Source organism: Sphaerodactylus townsendi, linkage group LG01 (assembly GCF_021028975.2).
Source record: "Sphaerodactylus townsendi isolate TG3544 linkage group LG01, MPM_Stown_v2.3, whole genome shotgun sequence".
Lineage (NCBI taxonomy): Eukaryota > Metazoa > Chordata > Lepidosauria > Squamata > Sphaerodactylidae > Sphaerodactylus > Sphaerodactylus townsendi.
In genome coordinates, this window is record NC_059425.1 from 90,480,613 (window position 1) to 90,508,532 (window position 27,920).

General features: G+C 42.2%; 1 protein-coding gene across 3 annotated transcripts; it reads right to left on the reverse strand.

The window, feature by feature from the left end:
• On the reverse strand, positions 1 to 27,908 carry LOC125427863 (centromere protein J-like). Of its 3 annotated transcripts, none has more exons than XM_048487424.1 (17): positions 27,798 to 27,908; positions 25,741 to 26,311; positions 24,816 to 24,912; positions 24,174 to 24,419; positions 21,657 to 21,780; positions 21,087 to 21,186; positions 18,006 to 19,347; positions 16,216 to 16,342; positions 15,442 to 15,592; positions 14,127 to 14,342; positions 13,381 to 13,473; positions 12,903 to 13,040; positions 11,874 to 11,975; positions 6,998 to 7,138; positions 6,218 to 6,302; positions 4,129 to 4,249; positions 1 to 2,252 (listed from the first exon to the last, which is right to left on the reverse strand). In XM_048487424.1, the coding sequence occupies exons 2-17, from the start codon at positions 26,167 to 26,169 to the stop codon at positions 2,063 to 2,065; spliced, it is 3,702 nt and encodes a 1,233-aa protein (XP_048343381.1). In that variant the 5' UTR covers positions 26,170 to 26,311; positions 27,798 to 27,908; the 3' UTR covers positions 1 to 2,062. The 3 variants fall into 3 exon arrangements, with proteins under 3 accessions (XP_048343381.1, XP_048343389.1, XP_048343396.1); XM_048487432.1 differs by lacking the exon at positions 27,798 to 27,908 and adding an exon at positions 27,557 to 27,588; XM_048487439.1 differs by having other exon boundaries at positions 2,144 to 2,252; positions 6,246 to 6,302.
• Positions 27,909 to 27,920: the final 12 nt, after the last annotated feature.

Sequence of the window (27,920 nt, forward strand, 5' to 3'; positions counted from 1 at the left end):
CCATTTGCAAAACTGGATCCCAGCTTTTCAAAGGGTGGGAGGAGTCAGCAGGGTGCCTGTGAAGGTGGGGAGAGTCCTCCACATCTCCAAAGGCACACACACACCTGTTTGCAAAGCTGAATCTTGATTTTGCAAGGGAGAGGGAGACAAGAGGGTGGCTGTGAAAATGGGGAGCCCATTGCATGAAAAAAACACAATGGCCTCTAGCAAGTGGGAACCCCCAAGTGGGGACTTGAGATATTACCCAATTTTTTGTTTTCCCCTTCTCTGCTTCTCACTCTTGCCACCCCTTCTCTTAATTTTCACTATTTTTGTCCTGCTCTTTCTCTCCTCCTATCCTAGCTCTCTGTTTCTGTCCCACTACCCCATATACTTTTAACTTTCTGCCCCCACTACCTCAACTCTATCTGCCCACTTATTCCACCTCTCTCTTCCTACCCCAACTCCCTATTTTCTATGTTTCTGTCACCCTACCCCAGCTTTTCTTCTCTTTCTGGCCACCTACCCTAGCTCTCTTGCTCTCTCTTGCTGCCTCTCCCCAGCACTCATTCTCCTTCTCCATACTCCAACTCTCTTTTTCTCTCTTCATCCTCAACCCAATTCATGGCAGCTTGCCTGGAGTGTTCTGGGTGGGCATGGTGAGGCCTCTCCCCCACAGCCCTGCTCACACTGCCTCAGCCAGAGCCCTGCCCCTCTTTCCCAAACAGCCTGGGGCAGAGTGGCCTGTTCAGTCCTGTGTGCTGGCACCAGGCTAACTGCTGACTTATTTGAGAGTTTGCTCAGGCAAGCAGTTGAACAGCTGTGCGAGGACCTCTACTACATATTGGCTCAGGCAAGGAATAGGACAGCCCTGTGAGGACCCCAGAACTTTAAAAAGTGAGTGAGGAGGATTCTGGAAGTTGTAGTCCTATCAGTCTCTCTGTACATGAGAAATGGCATTCTCTGAACTACATCTCCAAGAGACTTTCGCTTTTTCTGCTTTGTTGTTGGGAACATGCTGCTCAATTATATAGTAAGATTTGAACAAAACAAAGTATGAATTTCCTCATCCAGTGTCAACAAAAAAGAATGTCTAGGTAAAACAAACCTTGCCACAGGTTTACATTCAACTCTTAAAGCAGTGGCAGAGATTGTATAATGTCAATGAATGGCAGACCTAGTAGCAGCTTTAGATCAACCATCCAAGAAATGACACAAAGAATAAGATGTGGTAAATTTTATATAATGAGTGGCCAAAGGAGGATGACATAAACTGCTAAGGGGCTCTGGTTGCTATGGAGACAGGTAAATGCTGGACAGTAAGTAAGAGCTTGGAACAGGTCAGGTGGGGAGTTTGTTAGGAGTAAGAGACACCCTGGACAGGGGCAGTCAAGAACTGGAACTCAGAGCAGAAACTGAGAGACTAAGTCACAAGGAAGCTGACTGGACAAGGCTGCCCACTAGCAAGTGAGCATTTGAAAATGGACTGGTTTAAAAAAATTAAAATGGGTCAAAAGAACCAATTTGAAGTGAAGGTACATTCAGATGAAACAATTCCCTTCTGAATATGTGTGAGAGTTCATATTTTGAGTTCATGTTGTTATGAGTATTACAAAAGTAAACTGTTATAAATACTGAATTGATAATCAGTTGATATGCTTAACCAGTCTTTCACAAAGTCAATTAATACATCTAAAGAAATAAAATTCCCTTCTGTTGCTAGAAATAATATATGTGCACTGAGTTAATGCACTCCTTGCTGAAAGGGTTTGGATACCCACCTCCAAACAGAACTCCGAGACTTCAGAAAAAATATTACAATGTGAATTGGTTTTCTTGATTTTCTATATCAACCTTTTCAGTCCATTTCTTTTTCACAGAGTAAACAGAAAATAGTATAGTCATTTTTCTGTATTTCTTCTCATAGCAAACATCTGAGTCACCATTTTGTTGCAGGGGAAACAGAAAATCAGAGAAAGAAAACTAACTCTACAGTATAATGACAACAGTACATCTCAGATACAAACTGCTTTAAATGATGTATGCACATGAACAAAGAACAACTCCCAGAAGATGAAACAGGTTACTTTTGATCAAAGATGAGTCTCCCCTTCTCATCTTTGAATTGAACCTGTCCAGAAGAAGACTTGGTTTCCTGATGGCCATTAGCATACACTGTCTTTATAGTGCCATCAGGGTACTCCCGTCTCTTAAACTCTGCAGTTTGAATATCCTTTTGTCCATTACTGAACAAGATGGTTTTAGCTCCATTCCTGTAAAGCAATAAATAAACCATGAAATTTCAAAGCACTCATGCCCACAGGAGCTTCATTCATGCTGATGAAGTTACATTACAAAGTTTCATCATGCAGTCAGTAAATTACATATAAATTACATATGAGCCATTACATTAGAACAATCACATGTTCATGCAGCACACTGTGCTGCCTTTGGCAGTGCCTGGATCCGAATGCTTGAAAAAGACCTTTTGAACCTATAAGGTTAAGAGCAATTTATATCATATCGCAGGTGTTCACAAACATTGTCATAGTAAGGGCAAATATCGATTACTGCCTAGGTTTTGCAGCTGCTTTTCTCTGTTGCAGTGAACGGTTCATCCGTGAGCCATTCTAGAAAAAAAAGGAATTTGTTGCTTAAATTTTTCACAATTTGTCACCACAAATGCCAAACTAGGCACTACTTGACTGCTTAACATCTGTTGTCTCTGAGCACCAACAATCAACATAGCATATAGGGCCATTATGCATAGAATGCTTACCTCGGGGTTCTTCAGGGGCTCTTCAGTGCACAGTGGGCTTACAGAGGGGTCTCCTCATATTCCTCTGTTTACACACAAGGAGCCATTCTCTGCCTGTCCTGAAATAGCTTGCTGTTCTTAATGGGACTCTGCAGCTTTTCCTGGTTCTCTTAACTCCACCCATCAACTCCTCTTAAAGGCACAGATCTAGTAACACCTGTAATTGCAAGGGCTTTGTTAAAGCCCTTTAAACTGCATTAATATTGATATACCTGTAATAGCAAGTATATCAATATTGTAGCCCCTTCCCCAACATAATCCCTCTCCCAAAAAGAAACAAAGTCATTCCCTGGACCACACACTGCTGAAAAAGGGGACCTTGTGCTAGATCCCCCTCTCTTCCCCTATACACACACAGTCTCTCTCTCTCTCTTACTACCCCTGCTGCAGCCAGGAAAATTGATTTAAAATGCAGTGTTCTTTGAAATAACGTTTTAAAAATGCCCTCCTGATCCTTGGAAAGGACAGAAGCAGAGCAGGGGAGGTGGGATGAAGCCAGAAAGAGATCTTGTTTGTGTTGTTCCTATTAATGTTTTGATACAAGCATTTAGAGAGGTAGAGGGGGAAGCATACAAAGCAGCATGAGGGTCAGGGAATGAGACTAGGTGGGCTGGCTGTGGGGGGAGGAAAGAGGTCCACGGCAAAGCTGTGCTTACTGCCAATTCTGCCTGCTTTGGCTGAGAAGCAAGGTTAAATTTATGCTAGAAGTAGTCTCACTTGCCGCAGGGAGAATAGAAAGTGAAAGTGGGGCTTGAGGAAATACATCTGTACAAGAAATCTTGCAGCAATATACATTTGCCTCCATCACTCAGCAGATGCCTTGTAGGTAACCAGCCATGAATTCCTGTATTGCACTGATATCTCCCAGCCAGGAAAGGCATGTCAGTGTCACCATAGGACATATGTAGAAAAATAGTACATAGAAAAATGGAATATAATGCAATAATCACAGCATATTGTTCATAAAAAAGAATTAATGGATTGTGCCCTTTCCAGATTATATAGCTAGTATGAAAACAGCCAAGGTCAGGGACTCACTCCATCAAATTGGAGCTGGTTTATGACCACCCCATGGAGTTTTCAGGAAACAGATGAACAAAGATTATTTGCCATTGCTGACCTGTGCATAGCAATCCTGGATTAACCTTGCTGAGCTCTCATCCAAGTACAAACCAGGGTTGACCATGCTTTGTTTCCAAGATCTGATGTGATTGGGCTAGTCTGAGCCATGAAAATCAGTGTCAGTGACTGATAAGATATGCCAGAACCAACTGCTGTGTCAAATAGTGATCCTTCCCTGATGCTTGAGTCATATTCTTTTCATTACTTACTTTTCTACTTTGACAAATGTTCCATCAGGAAAAATAGTTTCTTCAAGACCTCCATCATATAGTCGTTTAATAGTCTTGTCAGGAAACACAATTTCCTTAGTACCATCTGGATAGTGTTTTTCTGAAGAAAGAAAGAAAGAAAGAAAGAAAGAAAGAAAGAAAGAAAGAAAGAAAGAAAGAAAGAAAGAAAGAAAGAAAGAAAGAAAGAAAGAAAGTTTACCCTTAGAAATATGGATGACTATTTCTTTTCCAGTCTTTACACAGCAGAATTTTTCCAGTCTTTGCACAGTAGAATTTTATAGTCTGAGTGCTTGAGGAATAAGTTCACCCTTAGGCTTGTTACATAGAAAGAAATAGACATTCTTTATTGTGAGATAACTCCATACTAAGGTAAGAAGGGCAGAGTAAAGGCTTTTAGATATCTATCTAAGGACAGAGAAAGACTGTAGAAACCATGTTCAGCTGTCATGGTGGACAGAGGACAAGAGAGAGATGGGAAGTGACTGGAAGGAAGGAACTATAAGATGACTATTCTGGGTAACAAAGGGAAAGCAGGAACAGTGGACAAAGGAAAGGATAGAGAGCATCCTATCTACCCATATACTAACTCTGTACTGTCCTCCCCTGAGCCTTCAAAGCCTTACATTCAGCAATACTGCACAGCCCATTCCATCCAACAATCTAAAATCAGATTACATACTATTTCCAATTTGCAAGTACCTCCCATGAAGGAATTTCGGTATGTCTAAAATAGCCATAAGTATGTTCTGGAATTCAGCAATAAAATCCCTGTTTCAGGTCCAGTCAGCTGGTTTGCACCAGTTCAGACAACTGGTTGCTAAAAGTGGATGGCTGCTCTGAGGCACGAGCCGCAGCCACTGCCTTCCCTCACCTCCCCCCTGCCCAACATCGAAAAGGGGTGGCACAGCAGCCAGGTAGGTGAGCAGCAGGGGGGCAATGTAGGGCATGCGGGTGGGCACGGCGGGGGGGTCAGGGGGCAAACCAGTAGTTAAATAATTAGAATCCCACCACTGGGTCCAATGTTTCCATTACATGCTTTCCCAAATACAATATCACTGAAAAACTAAACAAGCGGGTTTTTTTTTTTAAAGAATGTATAGTTCAGCAGAAATATAACTCAACTTAGCAGTAAGGAATTTGAACAAAGGAGTATATTAATCCACTGTGTGACACTGTGTTAATATGTTGCTACCTGAGGAGGGGAGAAAGCAGTCCATGGGTGCAGAAGGCAGGGGCAGAGCAAGGGGAAACTGTGCCCAGGGCGCATGCGCAACCTGCGCCCCTTCTTCAGCGCCGCTCATCCCCACCCTGGAATGCCCCTGGAATGCCCTGCCACATCCCCTCCACAGCCCGGCCATGCCTCTGCACCTCCACCCGGGGCCTCACACCCCACAGAGGCCCATAGATGCTATGCCACTTGCAGAAGGAGACACAGAAAAAACCCATTGTGTGGGTAAAATTTGGCTGTAGCCATTTTGTTGGTGTGCTGGTAAAAGAAAGCAGAGGTACAGCATAGGGGATGGATCCGGAACTGGGCAGCACATCTGCTGTCCTGCAGTGACCACTGGGCAGCATGTCTGTGGTGCCCCAGAGATAACTTTCCCCCTGCCCGATGCATGGGAGAAAACACCAATGCCCAGAGCAGCAAGATAATGGGAGCCAACTGGGTGCTGGCCTGTGGATGAACCCCCCCCCACCGCTGCCAGAAGGCATGACCCTCCAGCAGCCCCTGCCTGGGCATGTGGTTCACAGATTCACTCCACCCCCCAGGCTCCTCTTCCCCTGAATGGATCAGTCCCTATGTGCAACCCGCCAGGTTGTGACAGATGAAATGCAAATAACAACAATCACTGTAACCAGAATGCCAACAACAAAAAACTCAGACCCACAAGGGAGGGAGGGAGGGAGGGTGAAGCCGTTGGCATTCGGGCGGAGAAGCATGGGATGGCCCAGCCTGCCCATATAAGGAGGGAACAGTTTATAAGATTAAGCATCTGTTAGGCTATATAAACCCATGAGATGTAGCAGAAGGCGGCAGATTTTAAAAGTTCATTGTAACATCACATACCAATCTGATGATTAGGAAACTGTAGTACCTCAATGCCATTTGGATAGGTGATGTGGGTTGTCTGGGCATCTGCATAATAGTAAATCTGCAAAGAGAGAAAATAAAGATTTGTTGAGTTTTTATCTTTTTTTTTAAGTACCTTATATAAAAAATTTCCCATGAGATTTGAGACAAAAATAAACGTTTCATTTATTTTCCCTTTGCTTGCCACATGGAAAAAAAGAACCTCTGAAATGTCTGTGCAGGATCAAAATATTGAGTATGAAGGGTGTGGTTGTGTTTCATAACTGTTGACTTCTCATTCATGAGGTAAATAGTTACGTGTTTATCAGTTTACACTGTCATTCTAAAACCTGCATTGACAAGAACATAATTTGATTTGTCAGCTATCACATTATTATTCTGCCCTGTCTGCAAGTAATTCACTGTTCTTCCTTTATCCATTTTAGTCTGTTTTTTATCTCAACTTAACATGCATATATGGCACAAATAATATTATTGTGGCTTAAATGTACTTTTCAGTGTCAGTACCTGTTTGCACCACTAATGTAGAAACAAGGAAACATGTAAGCAGGGCCAGTGTCAGGGACCTACCGAAGCCCATGAGCCACAAAGGTTCAAATGCTGACCAGTGACATTCCCCACAGAGGCCCAAATGCTGACCTGCTTCTCCAGTAACATGAGGCCAACTTGTCTTTGCTACACAAGTGACAGGTGCTTCCTGTTCCCATGCTGTTTAAAACACCCTACAAAGCAAAAATGAAATAGATGTGAACATACCACTCTCTGATCTGGCAGGATCTTCTTAATGTCTCCATTGAAAAAAGTAAGAACAGTGGTCCTTTTATCAGCACTAATCTCCTTTTTTGTGCCATTGCGGAAAGTCACAACTCTGCGTCCATCAACAAACAGCTGTTCTGTCTTTAAAATAAAGACAAAATGTGTGAGAATACATATTCTCCAACTTTCACTCACACGCGTGTGCCCAGTCCACAATTACCAACCAACTAAACTGGAGTGATTAGATTGAAATAGATTCCAATTCCATTACTTCTAAAGCAGGGGTAGGCAACCTTTACCACCCAAAGAGCCATTTGCACCCGTTTTCCACGGCCACGAAGATCTACTGAGCCAGAGAGGCGTCTCCGCAGAGAGCTGCCTCCGGTTCGGCCCCTCCACTCACCTTTCCTTCCAGCGCTGCTCTAGAGGGCTAGAGGGACACGCCCACGCTACCCTCTGACCTCCAGGCCATGTGGAGCCGCGGTATAAGGCTGAAAGAGCCGCATGTGGCTCCGGAGCCGCGGGTTGCAGACCCCTGTTCTAAAGTAACTAATGAATATTGGACTTAAGTGCTCAGTAGGTAAGGAGAGGCTTTAATGCAATAACCCTAGTGCATCATATTCCACTAAAATAATTCTTATCCAGCTCCCACAAATAGATGAAAACACTGCAAAAGTTTAAAAGATGACTTTAAATCAGCTTAAATCCAAGAACACCAGTTTCAGGTTAGCTCTAGAAGGAAATTTCTGCTCCATAACCAAGTTTTACAGTTGTGTCATCTCCACAAGAAAGACCAGAAACACTGCCCAGATTTACCTGCAGCTGCAGGTTGCTGTTTGGCAGAGGCTGGGAGGGCGAGGTCACAAAATCGGCCCCCCCATGTGACCAGGAAGTCGGCTCCCCCCAAGCCCTGCCCCCTCCTGGCTGCCGGCTCCAAGCAGCAGCTGGCAGTCCCTTCTGCCCTCCCAAGCAACTGGAAGGCTCCGTGCTGGGGCCTTTGCCTTTATAAGCTCGGGGACATGGCAACTGGGAAGGGGCTCATGGGTGAGGCAGGGGGTGGGCCCCACCCCAGGCATAGTGGGGACGCCCGGAGAATGGATGTCTTGGGGCACCATTTTCCCCTGGTATGCCTCTGCCAGCAATTTTTACCATCAAACATGTGGTGTAAGTGTTGATATTCCAGCGAGCCCTCCTGCCAGCTCTCCTCAAAGGGCAAACAAGAGAGCTTGGGGTCTCTAAAAATAATTCTCAGTGCCCTTGCCAAATCACAATTTCCAGAATTCTTTTTACTATCATTACTGTTAAACAGTTAACATAAAACAAATATAGGTTTGTCATTGCGAAAGGACACTACAATGAATGGTGGCCACTAGCCATGAAGGACAATAATCAACACTTACTGGCAAACTGGAAGTAACAACCAGGAGGCTTCCAACACCAGAAGAGACATTGTTGCAGTTACAGCACACATAAATAGCATTTGGGAGTGGGCACAGTCAGTGGAGAATGGTAAGGGTCTGGAGGACATAGGCTACTAAGGCCTCTTGGTAAAGAAGGACCAGGAAGCTTCTTGGGCCTTGAAACTGGGCCTTGAAACTGGCAATGCCTTTCAAAAGGAATCATTCCAGGATTGGGTACACTACCTAGATTCTGATATGAGAGAACACTGGATGAGATTCTGAACCATGGGTGAAGCAATATATGAAGAGGGGTGGAAGACTGCTCCTTCCTTTGGGACTTGTTCTGGAAGCCAGTGATGAGGGAGACCCCAGAGGATAATCTTAGAGATTTGGAGAACCCAACAGGATGAAAGCCAAAGGGTTTGCCTTTTGAGGGTCTGCCATGGCTGGAAAGCCCCACAATTGTGTAAGTATGACTTGAACCACATTCTTTTCTTTTTAACTTACTCATTATGCCTGTACAGGCCTCATTCATTCCTATGTTGCTCTTTGCACATCTGCAATACAAGCGTGCAATGATCAGCACAGGATGACTTAATTCAATTGCAAGTAGGTGCCCCATTTTAAAGATTGCCCCATTTTAAAGAGTGCCCACTTGCAAGCAGATTGCTTGCAGGATAGGCACTCCAGATCCTTCTAGGGGGAATGGAATTCTATTCTTAGTGTTAGCCAAACTGTTCAACACTACAGTGATTATGCTTGTATACAATTATACATGGTCCATTTCCACTATATTTTTCAGGACAGGGATCAATAGGAAAAAAAGCGTAGTTATTGGAAAAAATCCGTGATTTGAAATGATGTGCAAATAGCAGCTGCATGATGTATTTTAAAAACTACCAAGCAAGGAGACAACCTGCTGCCTCACTTATGCTGATTTAAAATCTGTGACTGGCACAAATTACATTAAAAATTCTATCCCACAAATCAGCATAATCTGTATCTCCCCTGGAAGCTGCCAATTCTTTGTGGAAGACTTCAAATTGCCCTTTTCATGAATTACCATATGGCAGGGACATATGTTTGCAAGCAGTTTTATTTTTGCACAACATGACCCCATTGCATGCATGGCAGCTCCAAAAGAAGTTAGCTTCACTTCACACAGAGAGCTCCTGGGAAATCATCCAAGACTTCTCAGCGAGCAGATGGGGAATATGTTCTGGTGAACATTTTCTGCAGCTGATGAGTGTGTCACAGGAAACCAACTGTCTAGCACTCCAGCACATTATCTAGTTAAGACAGTGTTCAAATGGTAGCTCTCAGTTTGGCCAGCAGTTTTAGGCATGTTGAATCATCATTATCCCAGGGCTAATACCTTTAAAAAAGGAGCTTCCATAGCAGGATCTCTCACATAACTTGTGCTTAGGTCCTAAAAGTATCAGCTGCCAGTCAACATGTTCTTCCATATAACCAGTACCTACTGACTTACTTCTGAAGTCTGAAAACTAGATCACAGTAAATTGTCAGTCCTGATGTAACTGACAGATCGGCCAAATATTTTGTCATATGAGAATAGGCTTGGGAAAGCAGAGGTGTCATAACCTTTATGACTACCAGTGGACTAGTTGCTTTGATATCACAATCCATTGGTTGTATAACCAAGACTTGAGTCATCAAAGCTCACAGCAAAGCAGCAATTTGTATGAAAACTCATGAAGAGCTGCCATGGAAATAAATATTTGTCAGTATTAGCTGTCTTGCTCATGGGTTTTTCTGCATGCTCAACTTACTCCTAATTTTAGGGGGAGTCCATTTACAAGCACTGAAATCAATTGGGGCACAGGTCTTCCGCACAGGTCTGATCACCCTCCGCATTTCTCAGTTGTGAGTCAGTTTATTTTCTTCCACTCATTCCTTAAATAGTCAATATTTTCAAGAGAGGGTACCGTTGTCATCAGTGGCATAACAATACTCTCTGCTTTTATTTTTTTCTGTATGCTCATATCAACATCACGGCTATATTTTTTAAAGATTTTAAAATATCAATAAAATGCTGCAACAGTGTAATGATAGTTTAAGCAGGTCCTCTGAATTCCCAGCTTTCATGTAAGAAAAACACAAATCTCTACCTAGAGCCTTTTTTTAAAAAAAAATGAAAGCTGGGAATTAAAAAACCTATAATTACAATGGTAAATCAATATATCATTATTTGAGTGCCTTTTTTTAAAAAAAGACTATTTCTCTTTGTGGGGAGGAGAGGGAGTGGTGACAACAGTTCAGTCATCAAAAGTGAGCTGTAGATGTGTGGGAATAGGCAGGACAAAGAAAACCAAAACATTATGCTTGAGGAAAAAGACAACTCAAAATCAACTTCCAGAAAAAGATCAGGATAAAAGTAGTCTCAAGAGGACTGGGGTGGGTTGGGTAGTGGAGAAGAAGTGAAAACTCAAGGCACAAATATGCATGCAGAAATCAGGGGATAAACTGATGTAGTGTGGGGCCAGAAAATCCTAAAATCGTCATAAGTCAGCTGTGAGTTGACAGCACACACATAAGGTGCCAGAACCAATTAAATAAAACCCATGTGGGCAAAACCTGTATTTCTAAATGACACCCTACTGACATGAATTTGTTCAGTGGTTTCAAAAAGCTTTTTGATAAAAACTACATATTTCCTTATAAGCAGTAAGTTATGCAAATTATACGATGGCTAAATAAAATACAGTTTCTGGCTCACAGAATAATATAACCTTTTATTCCTAATGCCAAAAAGTCTTGGGTCACTGGAGCTGTTCTATAGCTAGGTACCAATCATAGAATTTGATTTTGTGAGACTCAGTTTTTTTAAAAAAAATGTACCAAGCCCTAGTGCAGGGGTGGGCAATTATTTTCTCCATGGGGCCGCATAAGAAACAGAAAATATTGTGGAGGGCCGGGCCAAAAGGCTGGACTCAATTCTGCATAATAGGGGCTGATAAGTGACAGACAGGTGCACAGATCAACTTGGAATCAGTGGCAACAGTTCTGCATACAACACTATTTGGCACAAAGAACCACAGGCTTAACCTACCTGCATAGTTGTCCACTGTGACAATCAAGCAAGTGGGGAGACTTAAGTCCCTTGACCTACTTTTTTCATTGACTGGTGCTTTTGAAAGCCCTGCAGAAGCAGGCAGCCAAGGCAACCGGCTTCTGTGGGGCTTTCAAAGGCGCCTCGCTCCCCAGCAAGGCAGGGGGGCCAGTCAGGGTCATCCGGCCCGCCGGATGTGGCCCATGGGCCGTATAATGCCCAGGTCTGCCCTAGTGGTTGCCAGATAGGGGCAAGAAAGATGGCTTATTAGTGGAAAAAAGCTAAAAAAAAACCACAGTTGCCTTAGCATAACAAAGAAATCAGACTGTTTTGATTCTCAGAGTTTTATATCTACATAATCCAATGTATTGCTTTTCCATTTCTATATTTGTCTATATTATTTTACCTTTCCATCTGGATATTCTATTTTTTCTTTCACATCCTCATCCTTCTTACTTTCCATGTATAGCTGTGCTCTTTTAGATAGTATTGACTTTGGTGAGGAATTCTGTAAACATATATTAACAAGCCAGGGTTAATTTATTTGCATATGCTTTTTACAAAAAGTGGTATCTCTTGCAAAACCTAAACGAATGATGAATGATGAAGAATGAAATGTATTGTCGAAGGCTTTCATGACCAGAATCACTGCGGTGTTGTAGGGTTTCCGGGTTGTATGACCGTGTTCCAGCAGCATTTTCTCCTGACATTTTGTCTGCATCTGTGACTGGCATCTTCAGAGGATCTGACAGTAGTAAAGTAAGGGCCTTTCCCCACTTACCGTTTGTTGCACGCTACTCTCCCCAAATAGCGTGTGGTCCAGTGGCACTCCCCACGAGTCCAGGTGGCGACAATGCAGCCACCCCGACTCTGATGCTCTAACGTCCCCTCAGCGCACGTCATTTCTGGCGCTGAAGAAATGGCACCTTCTGGCAGTGGGGAACACGATCCCGTGACAGAAATCACTCGCGCTGAGAGTAGCGCGCCCCAAACGGTAAGTGGGGAAAGGCCCTAAGAGGCGTATATATACCTGTGGAATGTCCAGGGTGGGAGAAAGAACTATTTGCATTGGTTAACAAGTGTAAAGGGTGCAATTAGCAAGTGTGATTTGCATGTGTTGATTGGAATCCATCCATTTTAGCATTCCAGGAACAGCATATCATGGAGTTAGCTTCTTAGACATGAAAGAGTAACAATTAGTCACTTGGCCTTGCTCTTGCTTTAATATCTCAGTCTGCTCTCAGGCACCCCTTGTGTTTTGGTCAGCATTGCTAGCAGGACTCTTGCTTTCTACCCTTGCTATCCATATTTTCTTCAAAGATCATAAACCTCTGGAATCGATTATGCAGGACATATATGAAATAGGAACCTTAGAAACACAAGTTAATAAACACTACATAAGCATAAGCCAGGCTATTCAGAGACTCTGCATTACTTCAAAGGGTGGTTGATGAGATGTTCTCCGACCTGTAAGTGTCACATTTCGATTACATAGAGTTTTAGGTGGGCTCTTCTCTCTGTGTGCTCCTGATGCAGATTTCAATGACTCAGTCCTTTCCGGTGAACTTCTTGCCTAGAAAACATTCCAAACTTGAGCTGTCATCTGGGCCCCTTCCGCACACGCAAAATAATGCATTTTCAAACCACTTTCACAACTGTTTGCAAGTGGATTTTGCTATTCCACACAGCTTCAAAGAGCACTGAAAGCAGTTTGAAAGTGCATTATTCTGCATGTGTGGAATGAGCCCTGGAGACCACTGTCAGGAAATAAAATGCTGTTTAATTTTCACATTGTAGATCAGAGCCTAGGTCTCCCTGGGCCAACACCTTTTTTAGTGCATCATGGTCTCATGTGATGCTTGTATATTCTCATTCCTAGGGACCAATTCATCCAGGGGTATTTTCCTACTTACGTGCATACTGATGCAACTCCTATGGTTACCTCGTGATGGTCTCTCTTCCAGTGTATTGTGGGGTGATGCCCCTCCCAAAACAGCTTTCAAAACCTGATGAGAAAATTACAATTAATCAACAGCTGAAAATGTTTCACATGCCCTAGAACAGGGGTAGGGAACCTGCGGCTCTCCAGATGTTCAGGAACTACAATTCCCATCAGCCTCTGTCAGCATGGCCAATTGGCCATGCTGGTAGGGGCTGATGGGAATTGTAGTTCCTGAACATCTGGAGAGCCGCAGGTTCCCTACCCCTGCCCTAGAACCAGCAGTTATTCTGTGTATCTTATTTTTAAACCAGAAAATTAAGAAGGCATATGTACCAGCCAAACTCTGACTGGGAAAAGACTGGGTGAACTTTTGGGAGATTGACTCCAATCAATCATGACAAAGAGGAACAAATAAAGGTTAGTACATCACTAATAAAGGAATCCAACCTGTTTTTCCTCAGAGCAGGTTTCAGTGACTCCTTGCAGGTGGATCTTAGGCAAGGTGGTCACAAATGGCTTAAACTACCCTCCACTCATCCACCTGCAGCAATACACAATGCCTGATCTAGGAAGCAACAGTTTGGAATGGTAATTCTTCCCATCTTTTGACTGAAGGGTGGCTGTGTCAAAGGTAAGCTATAATCTATCTGAAACAGATGCCAGGAAGGAGAGACACAAAGGAAAATCATAAGCAAGCAAGAGATCAGGTTAAAGTACCGGCACTTCAGCTCCTCTTTCAATAAAATCCATAGATCCTTGACTTCTTTTGGCCTCCATCCTCTGATGCTCAGAAACTCTGAGCTCATCTTGAAGTTTCAGGTTCTGCTTGAACAGGGCTTCCACCTGACTTCTCAGCTCATCATGGGCAGCATGCCAGCAAGACTCATTTCTCCTAATCTCCTCCTGTAGCCCTGATATTTGCTGCCTTAGCATCTGTTATTAAAAAGGCAGATATGCTATTAAAAACACACAATGAATTTGCAAAAGACCAGAGTTAAATCATATGAGGCCCTCTTCTGTTTCCCAGTTAGCCCCTATAAGAAACTCCCTGGAATCTAATCTATTTCCAGCTATACTTCTATGAGCCAAAAGCCAATGCTGAGTCTTATAAAGAATGTGGCAAGGGCTTGACTCAAGCAGGCATTTCCAGGGAAAGAGAATCATGCCTGCTTGAAAGGGAGGAACATGCAACCGTCTTCTGTTCTTTACCATCAACAGTCTTCAAAGATGGGCCTCTGCACAAAAGCTGAGAGAAAGGGTGGCTCTATGGCAAAGGGGAGGGGGAGAACTGTGTGCCCAGCACTCCTTGACCTATGAGTAGCATTGGGATTGGGGGGATTCTTGAAAGAATCAAGATTAGAGCAGAAGTAAAAGGTAGTTGGGTCCCGGAACTGACAGATTGGGAAATGGAATACAATAGCAAGCACTGCTCTAAAGGGGACTGCTCCTGGCACTAAAGGCTGTCAGCGGCCTCCCGCCTCTCTACAGCAGGTGGAGGTGAAGAGGACTAATGAAAGACAAGGAAGGAAAAGAGAGGAGAAGCATGTGCCAATCTGATTGCTAGAGGTAAATTTCCCTAGACATAACAACTGGACTAAATCATCAGTCAATATCCTTATGCCTCTTGAAATGTAATATACCTCTACCTAGATCTCCCAGAGTAAAAAGATTCTTTTTTCATAACTAGATTTTGCTTGAAATGGTTATTTGTCCCACCCATTCACAGCAAATGTATACATATGAACACCAAGGTGCCACAACAAAATTGACAATATAATTTTATTTATTTATCTGTGCACTCATTTCCCACCCATCACTGATGTCCCCGAGTGGGGTTCAATCATAAAACACCATAAAATGTATTCTGTATATATATATACCCCAATCCCAAGTTCCTGGTAATTATACTTGATTTTAAAGATACAGGAACAGTAATAAATAAGTGGTTCTTATTTGGCTGCCAGCTATACACACACATTTGAAATATTAAATCAAAATCTTTGACATTGTCACTGCACAGAATACAACTCACTTTTATTTCTGCTGATTCTTCCTCCTCTTTCACTATGTGTTTCTTAAACCCTTCATTTTCTTTTTGCAGTTCCACTACCTCCTCACTCTTGCCTTCTTCTAGATGATGCAACACTTGAGGCTGCAAGGCCTCTAGCTGATTTATTTGATTTCTATCGAAACAGGAAATAAGTAGTGAATAAAGAGTAACAGCCCCATCTAGAGGGGGAGCTGAAGTGACTCCTGGAGGCAACATGGGGCCACTACAGTGGATTTGCACTCCCTGGAGCACTTACCCCAGCAGAGGGACAAATCTGCCAGCAGGCAGCCACCGCAGCCCTCCAAGTTGCCCAGATATAGTGCTGAGACAGCACTTCAGCACTGCTGCTGGCCCTGCCAGCATATTGGGTGCATTCCAGAGGCATGGACAGGGGTGGAGGCAACATTAGTTGGCTTCCACCCCAGGTACACAGGGGCCCAGGCTATGGACTTACACCACCCTATGGAAGGCTTTCTGGAAGCGGGGGAGGTAGTTGGGTTTCTCACCCTCTTTGTGCCACCAGAAAGCAGGGCAGTGCCTCAGTGGTGCTATCCCTGGCTACCCAGAGCTCTGGATTGGGCTGCCCAAGTGCTACATGTGGAGGACATCAAACGTTTGGAGAAACTGTGGTGGGGAATAGCTGACAGAGTCATACAGTAGTTATAGTACTGGGTTGAATAACATAATCTCAATGCCAGTGCTTAACATAAATATGTTATTGTTACTCATCTCATAGATGTAGGGATTCCTATTTACCTGAGAAAAGCCATTGCTTTTGTTTGTTCTTCCTTCATCTGAGTTAGCAGAGAGGTTTCTTGGTGCTGTACTTCAACATCTGTTTCCCATTCCTCCAACTTGTCAGTGGGCCTTTTTTTAACCTTCTCTAAAAAAGATGTTCATGTTAATATATTGAGATTGGTTTTCATAGTCACTGTATGAATAAAATTGGGATTAAAATTAGGTAACAAGTATATCATCTGGATCTTTCTCATCTGTCAACAGATATGACTGCTTGGGATCTTTGAGCAGTTTCACAGAACTCTAATTGTGACTGGCAACTAGTGCAAAACACAACTGTAGAGGACTAATGCCTAACATGGAGACCAATGCAACTGGGGGCATTCTGGAAGCGTTCCCCGGAAGCAGAGTCAGTGTTAGTCAGCTCTTACCAGGCTTTGGCCCCAGGAACCCCAGCAGCAGGGAAGACGGACTTACACCACCCTTTGGGTGGTATAATTCCATTTCCCCCTATGGAGGGCTTTCAGGTGGCCGGGAAGGTTTTCTCTCTCTCTCTTTGTGCTGCTGGAAAGCCCTCTGGAGGCAGCAGGGTGGCAGTGGCACCACCCCCAGCTGCCTTGGGCTGTGGATTGGGCTGTTGATATACAAACTTATAGTACTAATACTATACATATGAATTCAAAGAGCTCTGAAGTTGAACAACACTGTAAGAGGAAAAAATATTAAGGGACCCGTTTATAACCCATTTATAATGCATGAACAATAGGGATTCTGTCTTACATAAACTTTTCTTACAATAAATGTGTTAATCCTTATTATGCTACAATACAGTTCTTTTCTTTATAAGAGGAGCATTGGTGGGAATCCATGCTGCCTAGCATATACTTGGAGGTAGGTGCCTGAATTCTCACCCAGGCGCTACAACTCAGAATGAAAAGCCAAGGAAACATCTAATGAGAACTCCACCCCAATGTACACCAGAAAGACAGATATGGTGACTGCACAGCTTGTGATGGTCTCCAGATCACCACCATGTACAATATATGGATCAACCTGAGATGAAATCTCTAGTGCGTTTGGGAGCAAGAGCCAAATGTGCTGAAAGCTGCACTTGGGAATCAAATACTTTGGCAAGAATCAAGTAGTGAGTATCTTATTCAGGCTTGGTTACACACAGGTCTCAAAGAGTTCAAGTTTATTTGCATTAAAAACATAATCTGCATTATTTGTGATATGTCTGCAAAGCAGAATTCAGCAATATTGGTAAGACTGTGCACAAAATCATAACTTTCCATATTGCCATGGTAGGGATCAAATAAGCTGAATGGATAATGTGCTAAGCCACCCTGACACAGCACAGCTCTTTCCTAATCGGAGACTACTGTTGAAAGAAGCTGATAAACTGCTCATATACAATCATCCCTGGTTAAGCTACTTCTGATTCATGGTAAGCAATACAAATGTAAGTGGAGAAACTGAAAAACAGGATATTTGTATGCATCTGCCTTGAAACTGTGTATCCCAAAATACTTCTATACTGACCAAAAATGTCGCTAACGACAGCCCAAAATAGAAGGTGCTGGAACTGACTGAATAAAAAGGATTAGGAATAACAGACAAGAAGTGTTATCAAAAGATTCTGAGACGAATGGACAAGGAATTAGCTTCTAAGAGAAGTGAGACAAATGTTGGGCTGCAAGGAGTTCCATCCTTCCTCCGCAGATTACCGTGCAACAAGAATATTGATCATTTGCAGAATGTGGAAATATATAAAAGAAAAACACCACTGACTTTGTAATAGGCCTCACCTAGTGCAGCTTTCTCATCTCCTATACCTGCTTTAGTCTTGAAAACCGGGAAGAGGCTGGCCACAAGGTCCCTTGCCAAAGAAAGAGGCTGCAAACTGCATTCTGTACTGGTGCTGGCATTGCTTTCTCTCCATGTCTCAGGTTCTCTTCCATCCTCTGCAGTTTTTGATGGATGGAAAGGAGTCTTCTTAAGAGGATAGTGAGTCATTGTATCTTTCAAGCTGTCAATTTCAGCACTAGATTCGTTGCTGCTGCTTGTAATGAGAGAGGCTTCCTGTTGACTTGCTAGCTCCTGGACAAACTTTTTGGCAGGGTATTTTCCATCTTCAGGGCCACTGGGCTCATCATTAGCATAGTCAGCATCAGAAAGATCCAAGTTTTGATCTGTGTTAGTTGCTTTGTGAGTGTTGGACCTTACAGGGCACTGAAAGCAATGAAACTTGTTTTCATCTTCACTATCAGTAGATGTGAAGACTGAATCACTTGAAGGGGGTCTTCTTCTCCATCTGCCAGAAATATTTGCACTGTGGTATTGCTTCCTCCGTAAATCAGCTATCATGGCTGCCTGTTTTCTATTTGACCTAGCTACAACTTTTACTACTTGATCGTTGACCTTCTTAAACTCAGGACTACTTTCCACTTTGACCTCCAATCTTTGGTCATTCACGACTTGAGTAATCTGGAGCCTGGAATTCTGATTTTCTGGATTTGTTTGATTTTCTTTGAAGTTCTGAGTGTCAAAGATACTCACTGAAGCATCTGTGGACCAACCTGTTACCTGTAATGCACCAACCTCCAAATTCTCCTTATGCCACACTGAAATGTTAGTGTCTATGGATCTATTGTTATCTCCTTCTGAATGGTCTTGGAAAGCAGGAGATGGTATGTCAGTTTCATCAGTCACTTTTGCCCTGATTTTATTTGTTTGTTCATGACATTCAGTGCAGTTAATCTGAAAACATACATCAGATTCTTTTTTGGTTACCGTTTCTTCACCATCATGATCACTGGTGTTACTGCTTTCTTTGATTTCTTCTGATCTTTGTTCCAGACTATTAAGATGACATTTTATTTCCTTGGAGGTAATACAATTTGTAGTTTTGTCATCCATGAACAACGTTCTAGGACTACTGCTCTGTCTTTTTAGCTGTAGGTGTTTTCCCAACAATTTTGCAGTGTCACAGTGGGCAGACTGTGCACAGTGATTTTGGCAATCAAAGCTGACTCTTCTGAGAAGGTTGGTTTGCTGTTTGCCAGTGTTCTCCTTATCTTTTTCGAGCCTTGTTGTGTTTTCCTCACTTTTCGGGAATGACTTCCGAGCAGCCACTTCAGTCTCACAGTTCTAAAAGTGATGAAATTATACATAAGCAAGGCAGAAACTTCAGAACTTTCTAAACAGGGAAATTATGACTCCAAAGCGCCTTTGATTTTAACTGGCATTTCACCTATGTGCTTTAAGTATCATTTCTACATTCAATTTTTAAATCCAAAATCCGATATGTCAAGTGGCTTGCCATTCTCTTTGATAAAGAACAAAGTCTCAAGTGTACATAGGGATTCCTCATTGCAATCATCCAATATTTCTCCTCTAACAAAAGGACAGACTCCAGTTCATATTTTTGCATCAGGCCCCATGTCTTCCACATTTCAGTGCAAGTCATACACTGAGTGGCAACTAGTATAAAGAAGAAAGTTCCATTGAAATCACAGCCAGGTTATACCATTCATGGACTATTAAAACTAGAGCCAAAATTGTTTTAAACATTAGGTGTGGGGCTGAGGGTCTGTCTCACAAACAAAAAATAATCTACAGTGTATTTATTAGTTTCCTTTTATTTGCTGTTTGTCGAAAGAGAACATTATTTCTTTTCAGGAGTTTATTAATATTATTTGGAGATAATGACTATGCTGGAATTTAAAAACATGTACAGTACTGTTACCACTGGAACTTCTCCCATCAATTTAGTCTCTTCTTCCCAGTGATAAGCCTCAAGAAAGAATTAGCTGATGTTAGGACATCCAACATTAATTTATTTTGGCTCCTTGCTCACTTTGGATGGAGACAACCATAGAAGACATATGAGCAATTTTCTTTATCATTTTGTCTCCCAAAGTAAAGAATTTAGGATAGCCATTACCTCATTCCTGTCTGAAGGGTTATGCTTGAACAAAACTTTCCAGGAACAGAGGTGGAAAATATTTGAAAATACATTTTAGCATAGAAAGAAAAGGAGCAGAGAAATTACTACTGGTTTGATCCATAGTTGTAACTGTTGGAGTGAGTGACAACATGCCTGGACATTAGGAGGCACTATATCATTTTAAGTGTGTATAAATGTAATCTTTTTGAATGGGATGTTTCCATCTTTGTTTTAACCTGGAAGCTATCCTTTGACTTCTCTCTCTCTGCTATTTGTTCTTCCCATTCCCCACATGGTTTTTCAAGAAGTCACTACGGGTCTCTCATGCAGAAACAATGCCTCATCTTCTATACACATGATGCTGGACAAGCTGACCACTTATGACAGGGCAACTACACTTTAGAGTAGACTTTTCTCTGTCCTTTTGACTGCGACCCAAATGTAAATTGAATCTACTTGAACAACTGTGAGTTTTACTTTTTGAAGTATAATAATTGGAATATTTTATTTATCACATTCAATATCATCATTCTGTCACTGGGCAAACTCTGCTATATTAACCAAACATCTGTGTAGTAACTTCTACAGAAAAGATAGATAAGGGTGGAAATGGACACACACTGATAATGTAAACTAAGCAAGATCAGTCAGTTTCACAAAGAACAGTGGTTCATGTATCTCTAAAATCTATTAGCCAAAGTCCCCTCAAACAACACTATGAATTGTTGAAGGCTTTCACGACCAGATTCAACTGGTTGCTGTGGGGTTTCCGGGCTGTGTGGCCAGACTTCTCTCTATGATGCACCTCTGAAGATGCCAGCCACAGATGCAGGTGAAACATTAGGAACAAGACCTACCAGACCACGGCCACACAGTCTGGAAAACCCACAAGCAACCAATACAATGGATTGTTTTCTGAACCCAGTATATAGTATAGTACCTCCTGTTGCTTCTCTGTTCTTTGAGAATGTACTTTAAGTTGCTCCTTAGTAAGATCTTCAAATGTTATCTGCCTTGCACCAATTCCAGGTCCGATATGTCTAAGCAAATGGAGGCAGATTTGAATAAAATATGTGATAATCATTTACTTTTACAATTCAATACAGTTAAATCTTATGAAGTTACCATCAATTCCTAGGAAGAGGGTGATAAAATACTGATAATGGACATCTTGCATTTCTTTTATCAACTAGCTCTGATTTCCCTAACTGTGCCATGACACTTACATAGACATTTCCATACAAGAGATGTTAACATGGCTCAATCACCTCACTTGGGTGACCTTTAGCCAAATCTACCATTTGCTGTGGATGAACTGGAACACTTTTATACACGCCTTAGTCTCCTTATGGGAAGGGTAATGATAAACATACAGAAATACAAAAAATATAAATACATATATTGTATGCTCTTTTTTCTGAATACAAAATGTTCCACCAAAATTTCAATCAAGTATAATTTCTTATTGCATTCATTCTTTAGCTAAACATCACATTTTCTTCACTCTCACCTGTCATCCACATTTGTAGTCCTTGTGTTTATCCGTATTCCAAAGTGAGAAAGGGGTGTGTGTTCATCAATTTCTTGTTCTCCCTTCTCTTCTTTGATATTTGGTAAAGTTCCAAGGCAAGCCTCTTAAAAGAATGTATAAAATCAATCAATAACTGTAGAAACTATAATCCAGACACGTCTAAACATCAGTAGAGAAGCCAAGAACAAAGACATTTTCTCCCTCAGCTGCTGGTGGAGGGGAGAACTGGAAATACAGTCCTGGGAAACATTTCCATGTATTAAAAGAGATAAACAGAACATTTGTTTCTGTAAATAACTGTGATCCATACAACTGTCACCTCCAGGCTGGACTATTGTAACTCACTCTACGCGGGCCTTCCCTTGAGACTGATCTGGAAACTGAAACTGGTCCAGAATGCGGCGGCGCAACTTCTGATTTCAGAGCACATATCACCCCCGTGTTGCGCTGCCTACACTGGCTTCCAGTGGAATTCCAGATAGTTTTCAAGGTGTTGGTGTTAACCTTTAAGGCCCTTCATGGCTTGGGGCCCTCATACCTTTGGGACTGTCTCACCCCATATGTCCCTGGTAGGCCTCTTTATTCTGCTGAGGCCAACTTACGGATGATCCCTGGCCCCTCCGTGATGCGAGTGGCCTCTACCCGGGCCAGGGCTTTTATGGCCCTGGCCCCTGCCTGGTGGAACCCACTTCCATCAGCAGCAGGGATCTTAGTGACTTCTGCAGGGCCTGTAAGACCAAATTGTTCCACCGGGCTTTTGGGGAGCCGCGGATTGGATGCCCCTGTGTTGCATGTTGTACCATCATTGGCATTACCGATGTGACATCTTTTCGGTATTATCTGTCCCCTCTCAGCCTTGGGATCGGGCGCCATCATCAGTATCATCTCTACCGGGTTTTAGAATGCTGTTTTATTATACTGAGTCAAGTTATGAATTTTAATTATTTATTAATTATTTATTGTGCACATTGTTTTAGTTGTTGTTTTGCTGTACACTGCCCAGAGCCCTCCAGGGGTGTCAAATAATAATAATAATAACTTCATTATTTTCTTGAATGTATATGTTTAATAGTCACAGAAACACACTGCCCAGAACTAAGCCCATAATACCGTCCTTTGCAGCATTTTCTGTTCCTCAGCCTCTTATCTGGTAAGATTTTTTGTGAAAGACTTAAGAGTTTGAGATAATGTTTGCTCCTATTGGAACAACAACAGATTGTGGGGAGGGGGATTTAAGTAAAATTTATGATGATATCTCAATTGTATTTTGGCCAGTTAAAATCAGTTTAATGTAATGGAGGCATGATCTGCTGAATCAGCCAGGATATTCCTATGCTGAAAATGACCACTGGAATCTTCTGGAATCTAGAAGAAAACAAAGCACTGTGAGGAAACAAAATACAGTGTTGTCATTTCACATTTTTGGTTACACAATGTTTCTTCACCAGAGATGCAAGCAAAAAACACAAAGGCAATGCCAATTCCATTTCTCTTAAACTGTAATTCTACCTTACAATCCCATATAGAGAGTCAGTTTGGTGTGACAAACTATTATTTGATAGCCCCAGGTTTGAATCCCCATTTCTGCCATGGAAGTTCACTGGGTGACTCTGAGCCAGTCACAGCCTAACTTGCCTCACATTGAGGATAAAATAGAGGAGAGGACAATGATGTAAGCCCTTTTGGAGAAAGGTGACTTGCACAAATAATAACAGTTCATCATTAGAGAAATGTACAGCATCATAAGCATCAGGTTTTTGGATGCTTGCCTCCAAGTAATCATGCTTAAGACTTGCTTTGCATTTTCAAGCCAGACTGATTTTCCCTTTATTCCATTTAAACAAACTAAAAAACAGGACAGGATGTGTAGTTCATCTCAAGAAAGAAAGAAAGAAAGAAAGAAAGAAAGAAAGAAAGAAAGAAAGAAAGAAAGAAAGAAAGAAAGAAAGAAAGAAAGAAAGAAAGAAAGAAAGAAAGAAAGAAAGAAAGAAAGAAAGAAAGAAAGAAAGAAAGAAAGAAAGAAAGCTTACTTGAAAATCTGAATAACTATCACACAGCATTTTCCACAGTTTCAAAGCATTTTCCCAGTCAGTCTGAAAATCAGATGAGTTCACAAAAGAATCTTGTCCACCTTTCCTGAAAATCCATATATTCAGTGTTGCATCCTATGCTTTAAAATGTTCCACAGAAGTTACTATTTTTATTACATGGATTGTGTTAACTTCAAGCCTATATATCCAAGTCTTAAGAATTCTGTTTTGGATGCTACACAAAACTAAGGAAAGTGTAGTGAAATATATGTGTACTTCCTATTCCATGCTTCACTCCGTCTGTTTTCCATAGAATCAGTCAAAATAATAAATGCCATAACCTCCATTTAAACTTCATTTAAAACTCTGACTAGATTAAAACAAAAATTATAGTCATCACCAGATGCACTATGACTATGCCATTAACCAATCCACTTTGCAAAATGACCAATACCAAGGTTCTTACCTGATGCCTGGGATTCAGGGTGTTCACTTAATGCTTCTGAACAGCTGCCATTTGCTGAGGTGCCTGTGGCACATGGCTGTAATGTGTGCTTCATGAGTAAGGGGGTGACTGGTGAGCATCCACTATCCTGAACTGGTAAAACGTTCTCCAAAGGGAGCTGGGCAGGAAATAAAGCAGTGGGGATTCTTGGAAGGGACGGCATCGTAGCAAACAAATGTGTAGAATTACATGGGGAGACTGAAAAGCCTGCAAGAACAAACAAACCAGTAATATGAGTGTGGCAATATGTAGCAATTCCACACTTTGCCAGAAAATAGCTGCTACACTGACAGTGAACTAAACCCAAGTACTCTCATCCATCCTGGCTGTAATTCAGAGCAGCAAGCACATGGCATCTGTACGTACACCTACATATTTCTGAGATGTTTCCACTTGATATCTGTTCAAAGTGCTTAAAATGAAACAGCAGCTAAAAGACAGCTAGCTCTTTAAATAAAATTGGAAGAGGAACTACCTGCTCACCAGTAGCAATTTCCATTTCGCTCCCAGTGGCAAACAACTTGTCCGTCCCATTGCTGAAGCAATGCCAGCAATTGTCAGAAATATAAACATCAAACTGTAAAGAGAAAATTCCTGTATTACCTGGGTTATAAAATGCAATAATTTTCTGCTGTTCAGTTACCAGCCTCTGCAGGTGCTCCATCTGATGTATCATTAGCTGTTCCTGTTGTCCTGGATTCTGAACGCAGAAACAACCAATATTAGGAAGTCTTATCCAACAAAACCTCAACAATATTAATTCTGACAGAAATTAACAACAGCTGGTGTGGTTTACTAGATTGAGTGTCACAGTAGGATCTGAGACACCCAGGTTCAAATCTCAACTAGGCCATGGAAGCCTGTGTGGTGACCTTGAGGCAGTCATACACATACACACATGCATACACATAGTCTCAATGTGTTGTGGGGATAAAATGGAGAAGAGGAGAATGATGTAAATTGTTTTGTGCCCCACTGCGGAGAATGGCAGAGTATAAATGAAATAAATGTCCTAGACCAATGAAATGCACAACAATTTCTTATTAGTTAAATCCAACTTTAGCTAATATGAGACAAGATCCAAACCACTGTAAATGGTTGATTATCTTGACCTTTCATATTCACCACTGAGCTTCTTTTTCACTGGCTACCACACTTTAAACTAGCTGATTTTTCCAGACATTTTCAAAGACATCCCTGTACGAAGAACATTATAGTAATCTAATACAGACATGATCAAACCATTGATGTGTTTCAAAGCATGATCATATTACTATTATTGTTGTTGTTGTTGTTAATTAATTAAATTTAGTATATCGCTCCATCCCCTGAAGTTGATACATCAAACACTGCTCCAACATCATATAGAGAGGAATTATACTTTGTTCTGTAGTATTTACCCTTACAGTCCCTTTGCCATATATAGATGATATCTTGTCAACTGTAACAATGATGAATGGGCTGTACAGTCACTAGAAGTGTTAGATTACAATAAGTATAACTTATCTAAAGAGGAGTAAAAACTTACCTGTTCCCTGTTTTGACAGAATATGGCTTCCTGAGATTTCAAAGGAGAATCAGTAGTAGAAACATATGGAATTCCCAAATATTCATGATTTGGACAGGCAGGAAATATTTCAGTGTGGTTTGGTTGCAGTACGTGGGGAAGAAGACTAGGGCTAGCCAAGTAATGGAGTGACTTTGTTTCCTGAAAGGTTTGTGCATGGACCGTGTCACCTGGTAAAGCAATGTCTCCTCCCAGCATACCATTTGAAGAAGTGTGCAAGGATATAGGTTGTTCACAGAAGGATTCATTCATGCTATTTGCCCTGCCCAGACCTAAAGAAGATCCCACCTGGTGGTCAGTTTTCCTAAGAGGGGGCAAAGCCCACCCTGGTGAATCTTCAGCAACTCTCTGAGACACACAGTCTTTATTTCTCAAAGGATCTGCTTCCATTTCTCCCCTTTCAAAATCCTTGTCAAGAATATGCAGTGAGAGCAGCAGACAACAAGAAAGAAACTTTAAAACTGATATTAAGGTCCTCCATTTTGGGCTAATGGGATAAGCATTTTTGTTGTGCCAAAGGATGAGCTTCTCTCTGTCAGAAGAATCAGAAACATTTTATCAGTCAGAGAACAGCAAATGTTAGATAACCTACACACATGTACACCATTTTTGTTGACTTGGGTGCTTTACAGTCTTTATCAGCCTTACAACAGCTCTGAGAAATTTCCTAATATCACAGATAGAAAACTGAGGCTGAGGGATGGCAACTTTCCACAAGAAATTAAATAGAAGTGCTGACATAAGATGAAGTAAAATCCACCCTGTAAATCCAGTCAACTCTTGGACCTCAATGAGAGCCATTGCACCACAGTGCCCAGGCAGAATGGGTGTGGCTCTGAGAGACAGGCACCTCTTCCACTCCCAACGGTGCTGCTGCCTGTGGGTCACTGAATTAAGAGGATATGGGAAGTTCACATCACCAGTCCCTACCCTTGCAGGCCCCACTTCTGGAAATCACCGCCTTCCTCCCCCCCCCAACACCCCACCCCCACACATACACATACCCACGGTTGTGAATCTGGAATGTGCGTGCTTCCTCTCCTGTTGCCCAGGCTGTCACCTCAGGCTGCACCCATCTTCTAGGCACACACCTCCCTGTTAGGATTTTGCAAGTGTCTGTCACAACTCAGTTATAAAAGGGTTAATTGTTGGTATGCAAACAAGTTGCTGAAGTCACTGTTTATGACCTGATCTATTGATTAGCTATTGGTCAATCAGATAGCTATTGCTTACATGTTAGTGAGCACCTACATCTGAAGTTACAAAGACAACTCTGTTTCTTTGAGCAGACACACACCACTACCATCCCCACGAGCACGAGACAGCTGATAGGTACCAAGATGTAACCAAACGTACAGTAACGTAGATGTGTAACAGGAAAGAAAGGATTTATTTTATCTCCATGTAACCCTCTCTTTATAGTTGGTAAATTCATTTACAAAAAGCAACTGAGAATCTGCCTCTTCTGTTCTACTCTGCTAATATGTAAATATACCCAACACTGTCTCCCAGCATAGCCGGACAGGTGGGAAATCCTGTGAGCGCCAGAGGCGTATCCCTGGAATTCACTGCACTTGGATCCAGTTCTGGCATTCCGGCCCTTTTGGCCACCCAAAGGCGGCGTTCACACGTCGCATTTCAGTTTGTGATTAGAGACTGTAGAGCTCAGGGCTCATACCTTCTTCACCGTATGTGATTCCCCTGAAAACCAGTTAAATGCAACTTGTGAACACGCAATTATGGAGTAGTGGCGTTTTTTGGAGATACCCGTACTAACCAAAAGACTGGGAAGCAGAGGCGAGATCCTCCTTTCCGCGCTTCCCAAAATTACTTGCTTGATTCGGGAGGGCTGGGGTCTATTCAAACCTGCCTGGAGTTGAAGGAAACGGAGAAATCCTTCCAGCAGATTAAAGCACTCGCCGTTGAGGTGCTCTCGTAGCTACAGCAACTGTAAACAAATGCAAGGGACGCTTCGTGTTGCACCAGGGGAAGAGAGGCCACCACGGGACCCTACTTACTTCGTCCTCTGCTAAGAGAGAGTGCTGGTCGCTTCGGGGATATGGGTCTAGAGTGGACTCCCCCCAAAAGGGTGCTAAGGCTTCCTGCTTCGTAGTCGAGCAGGGCTGGATGGAGCACGGGAC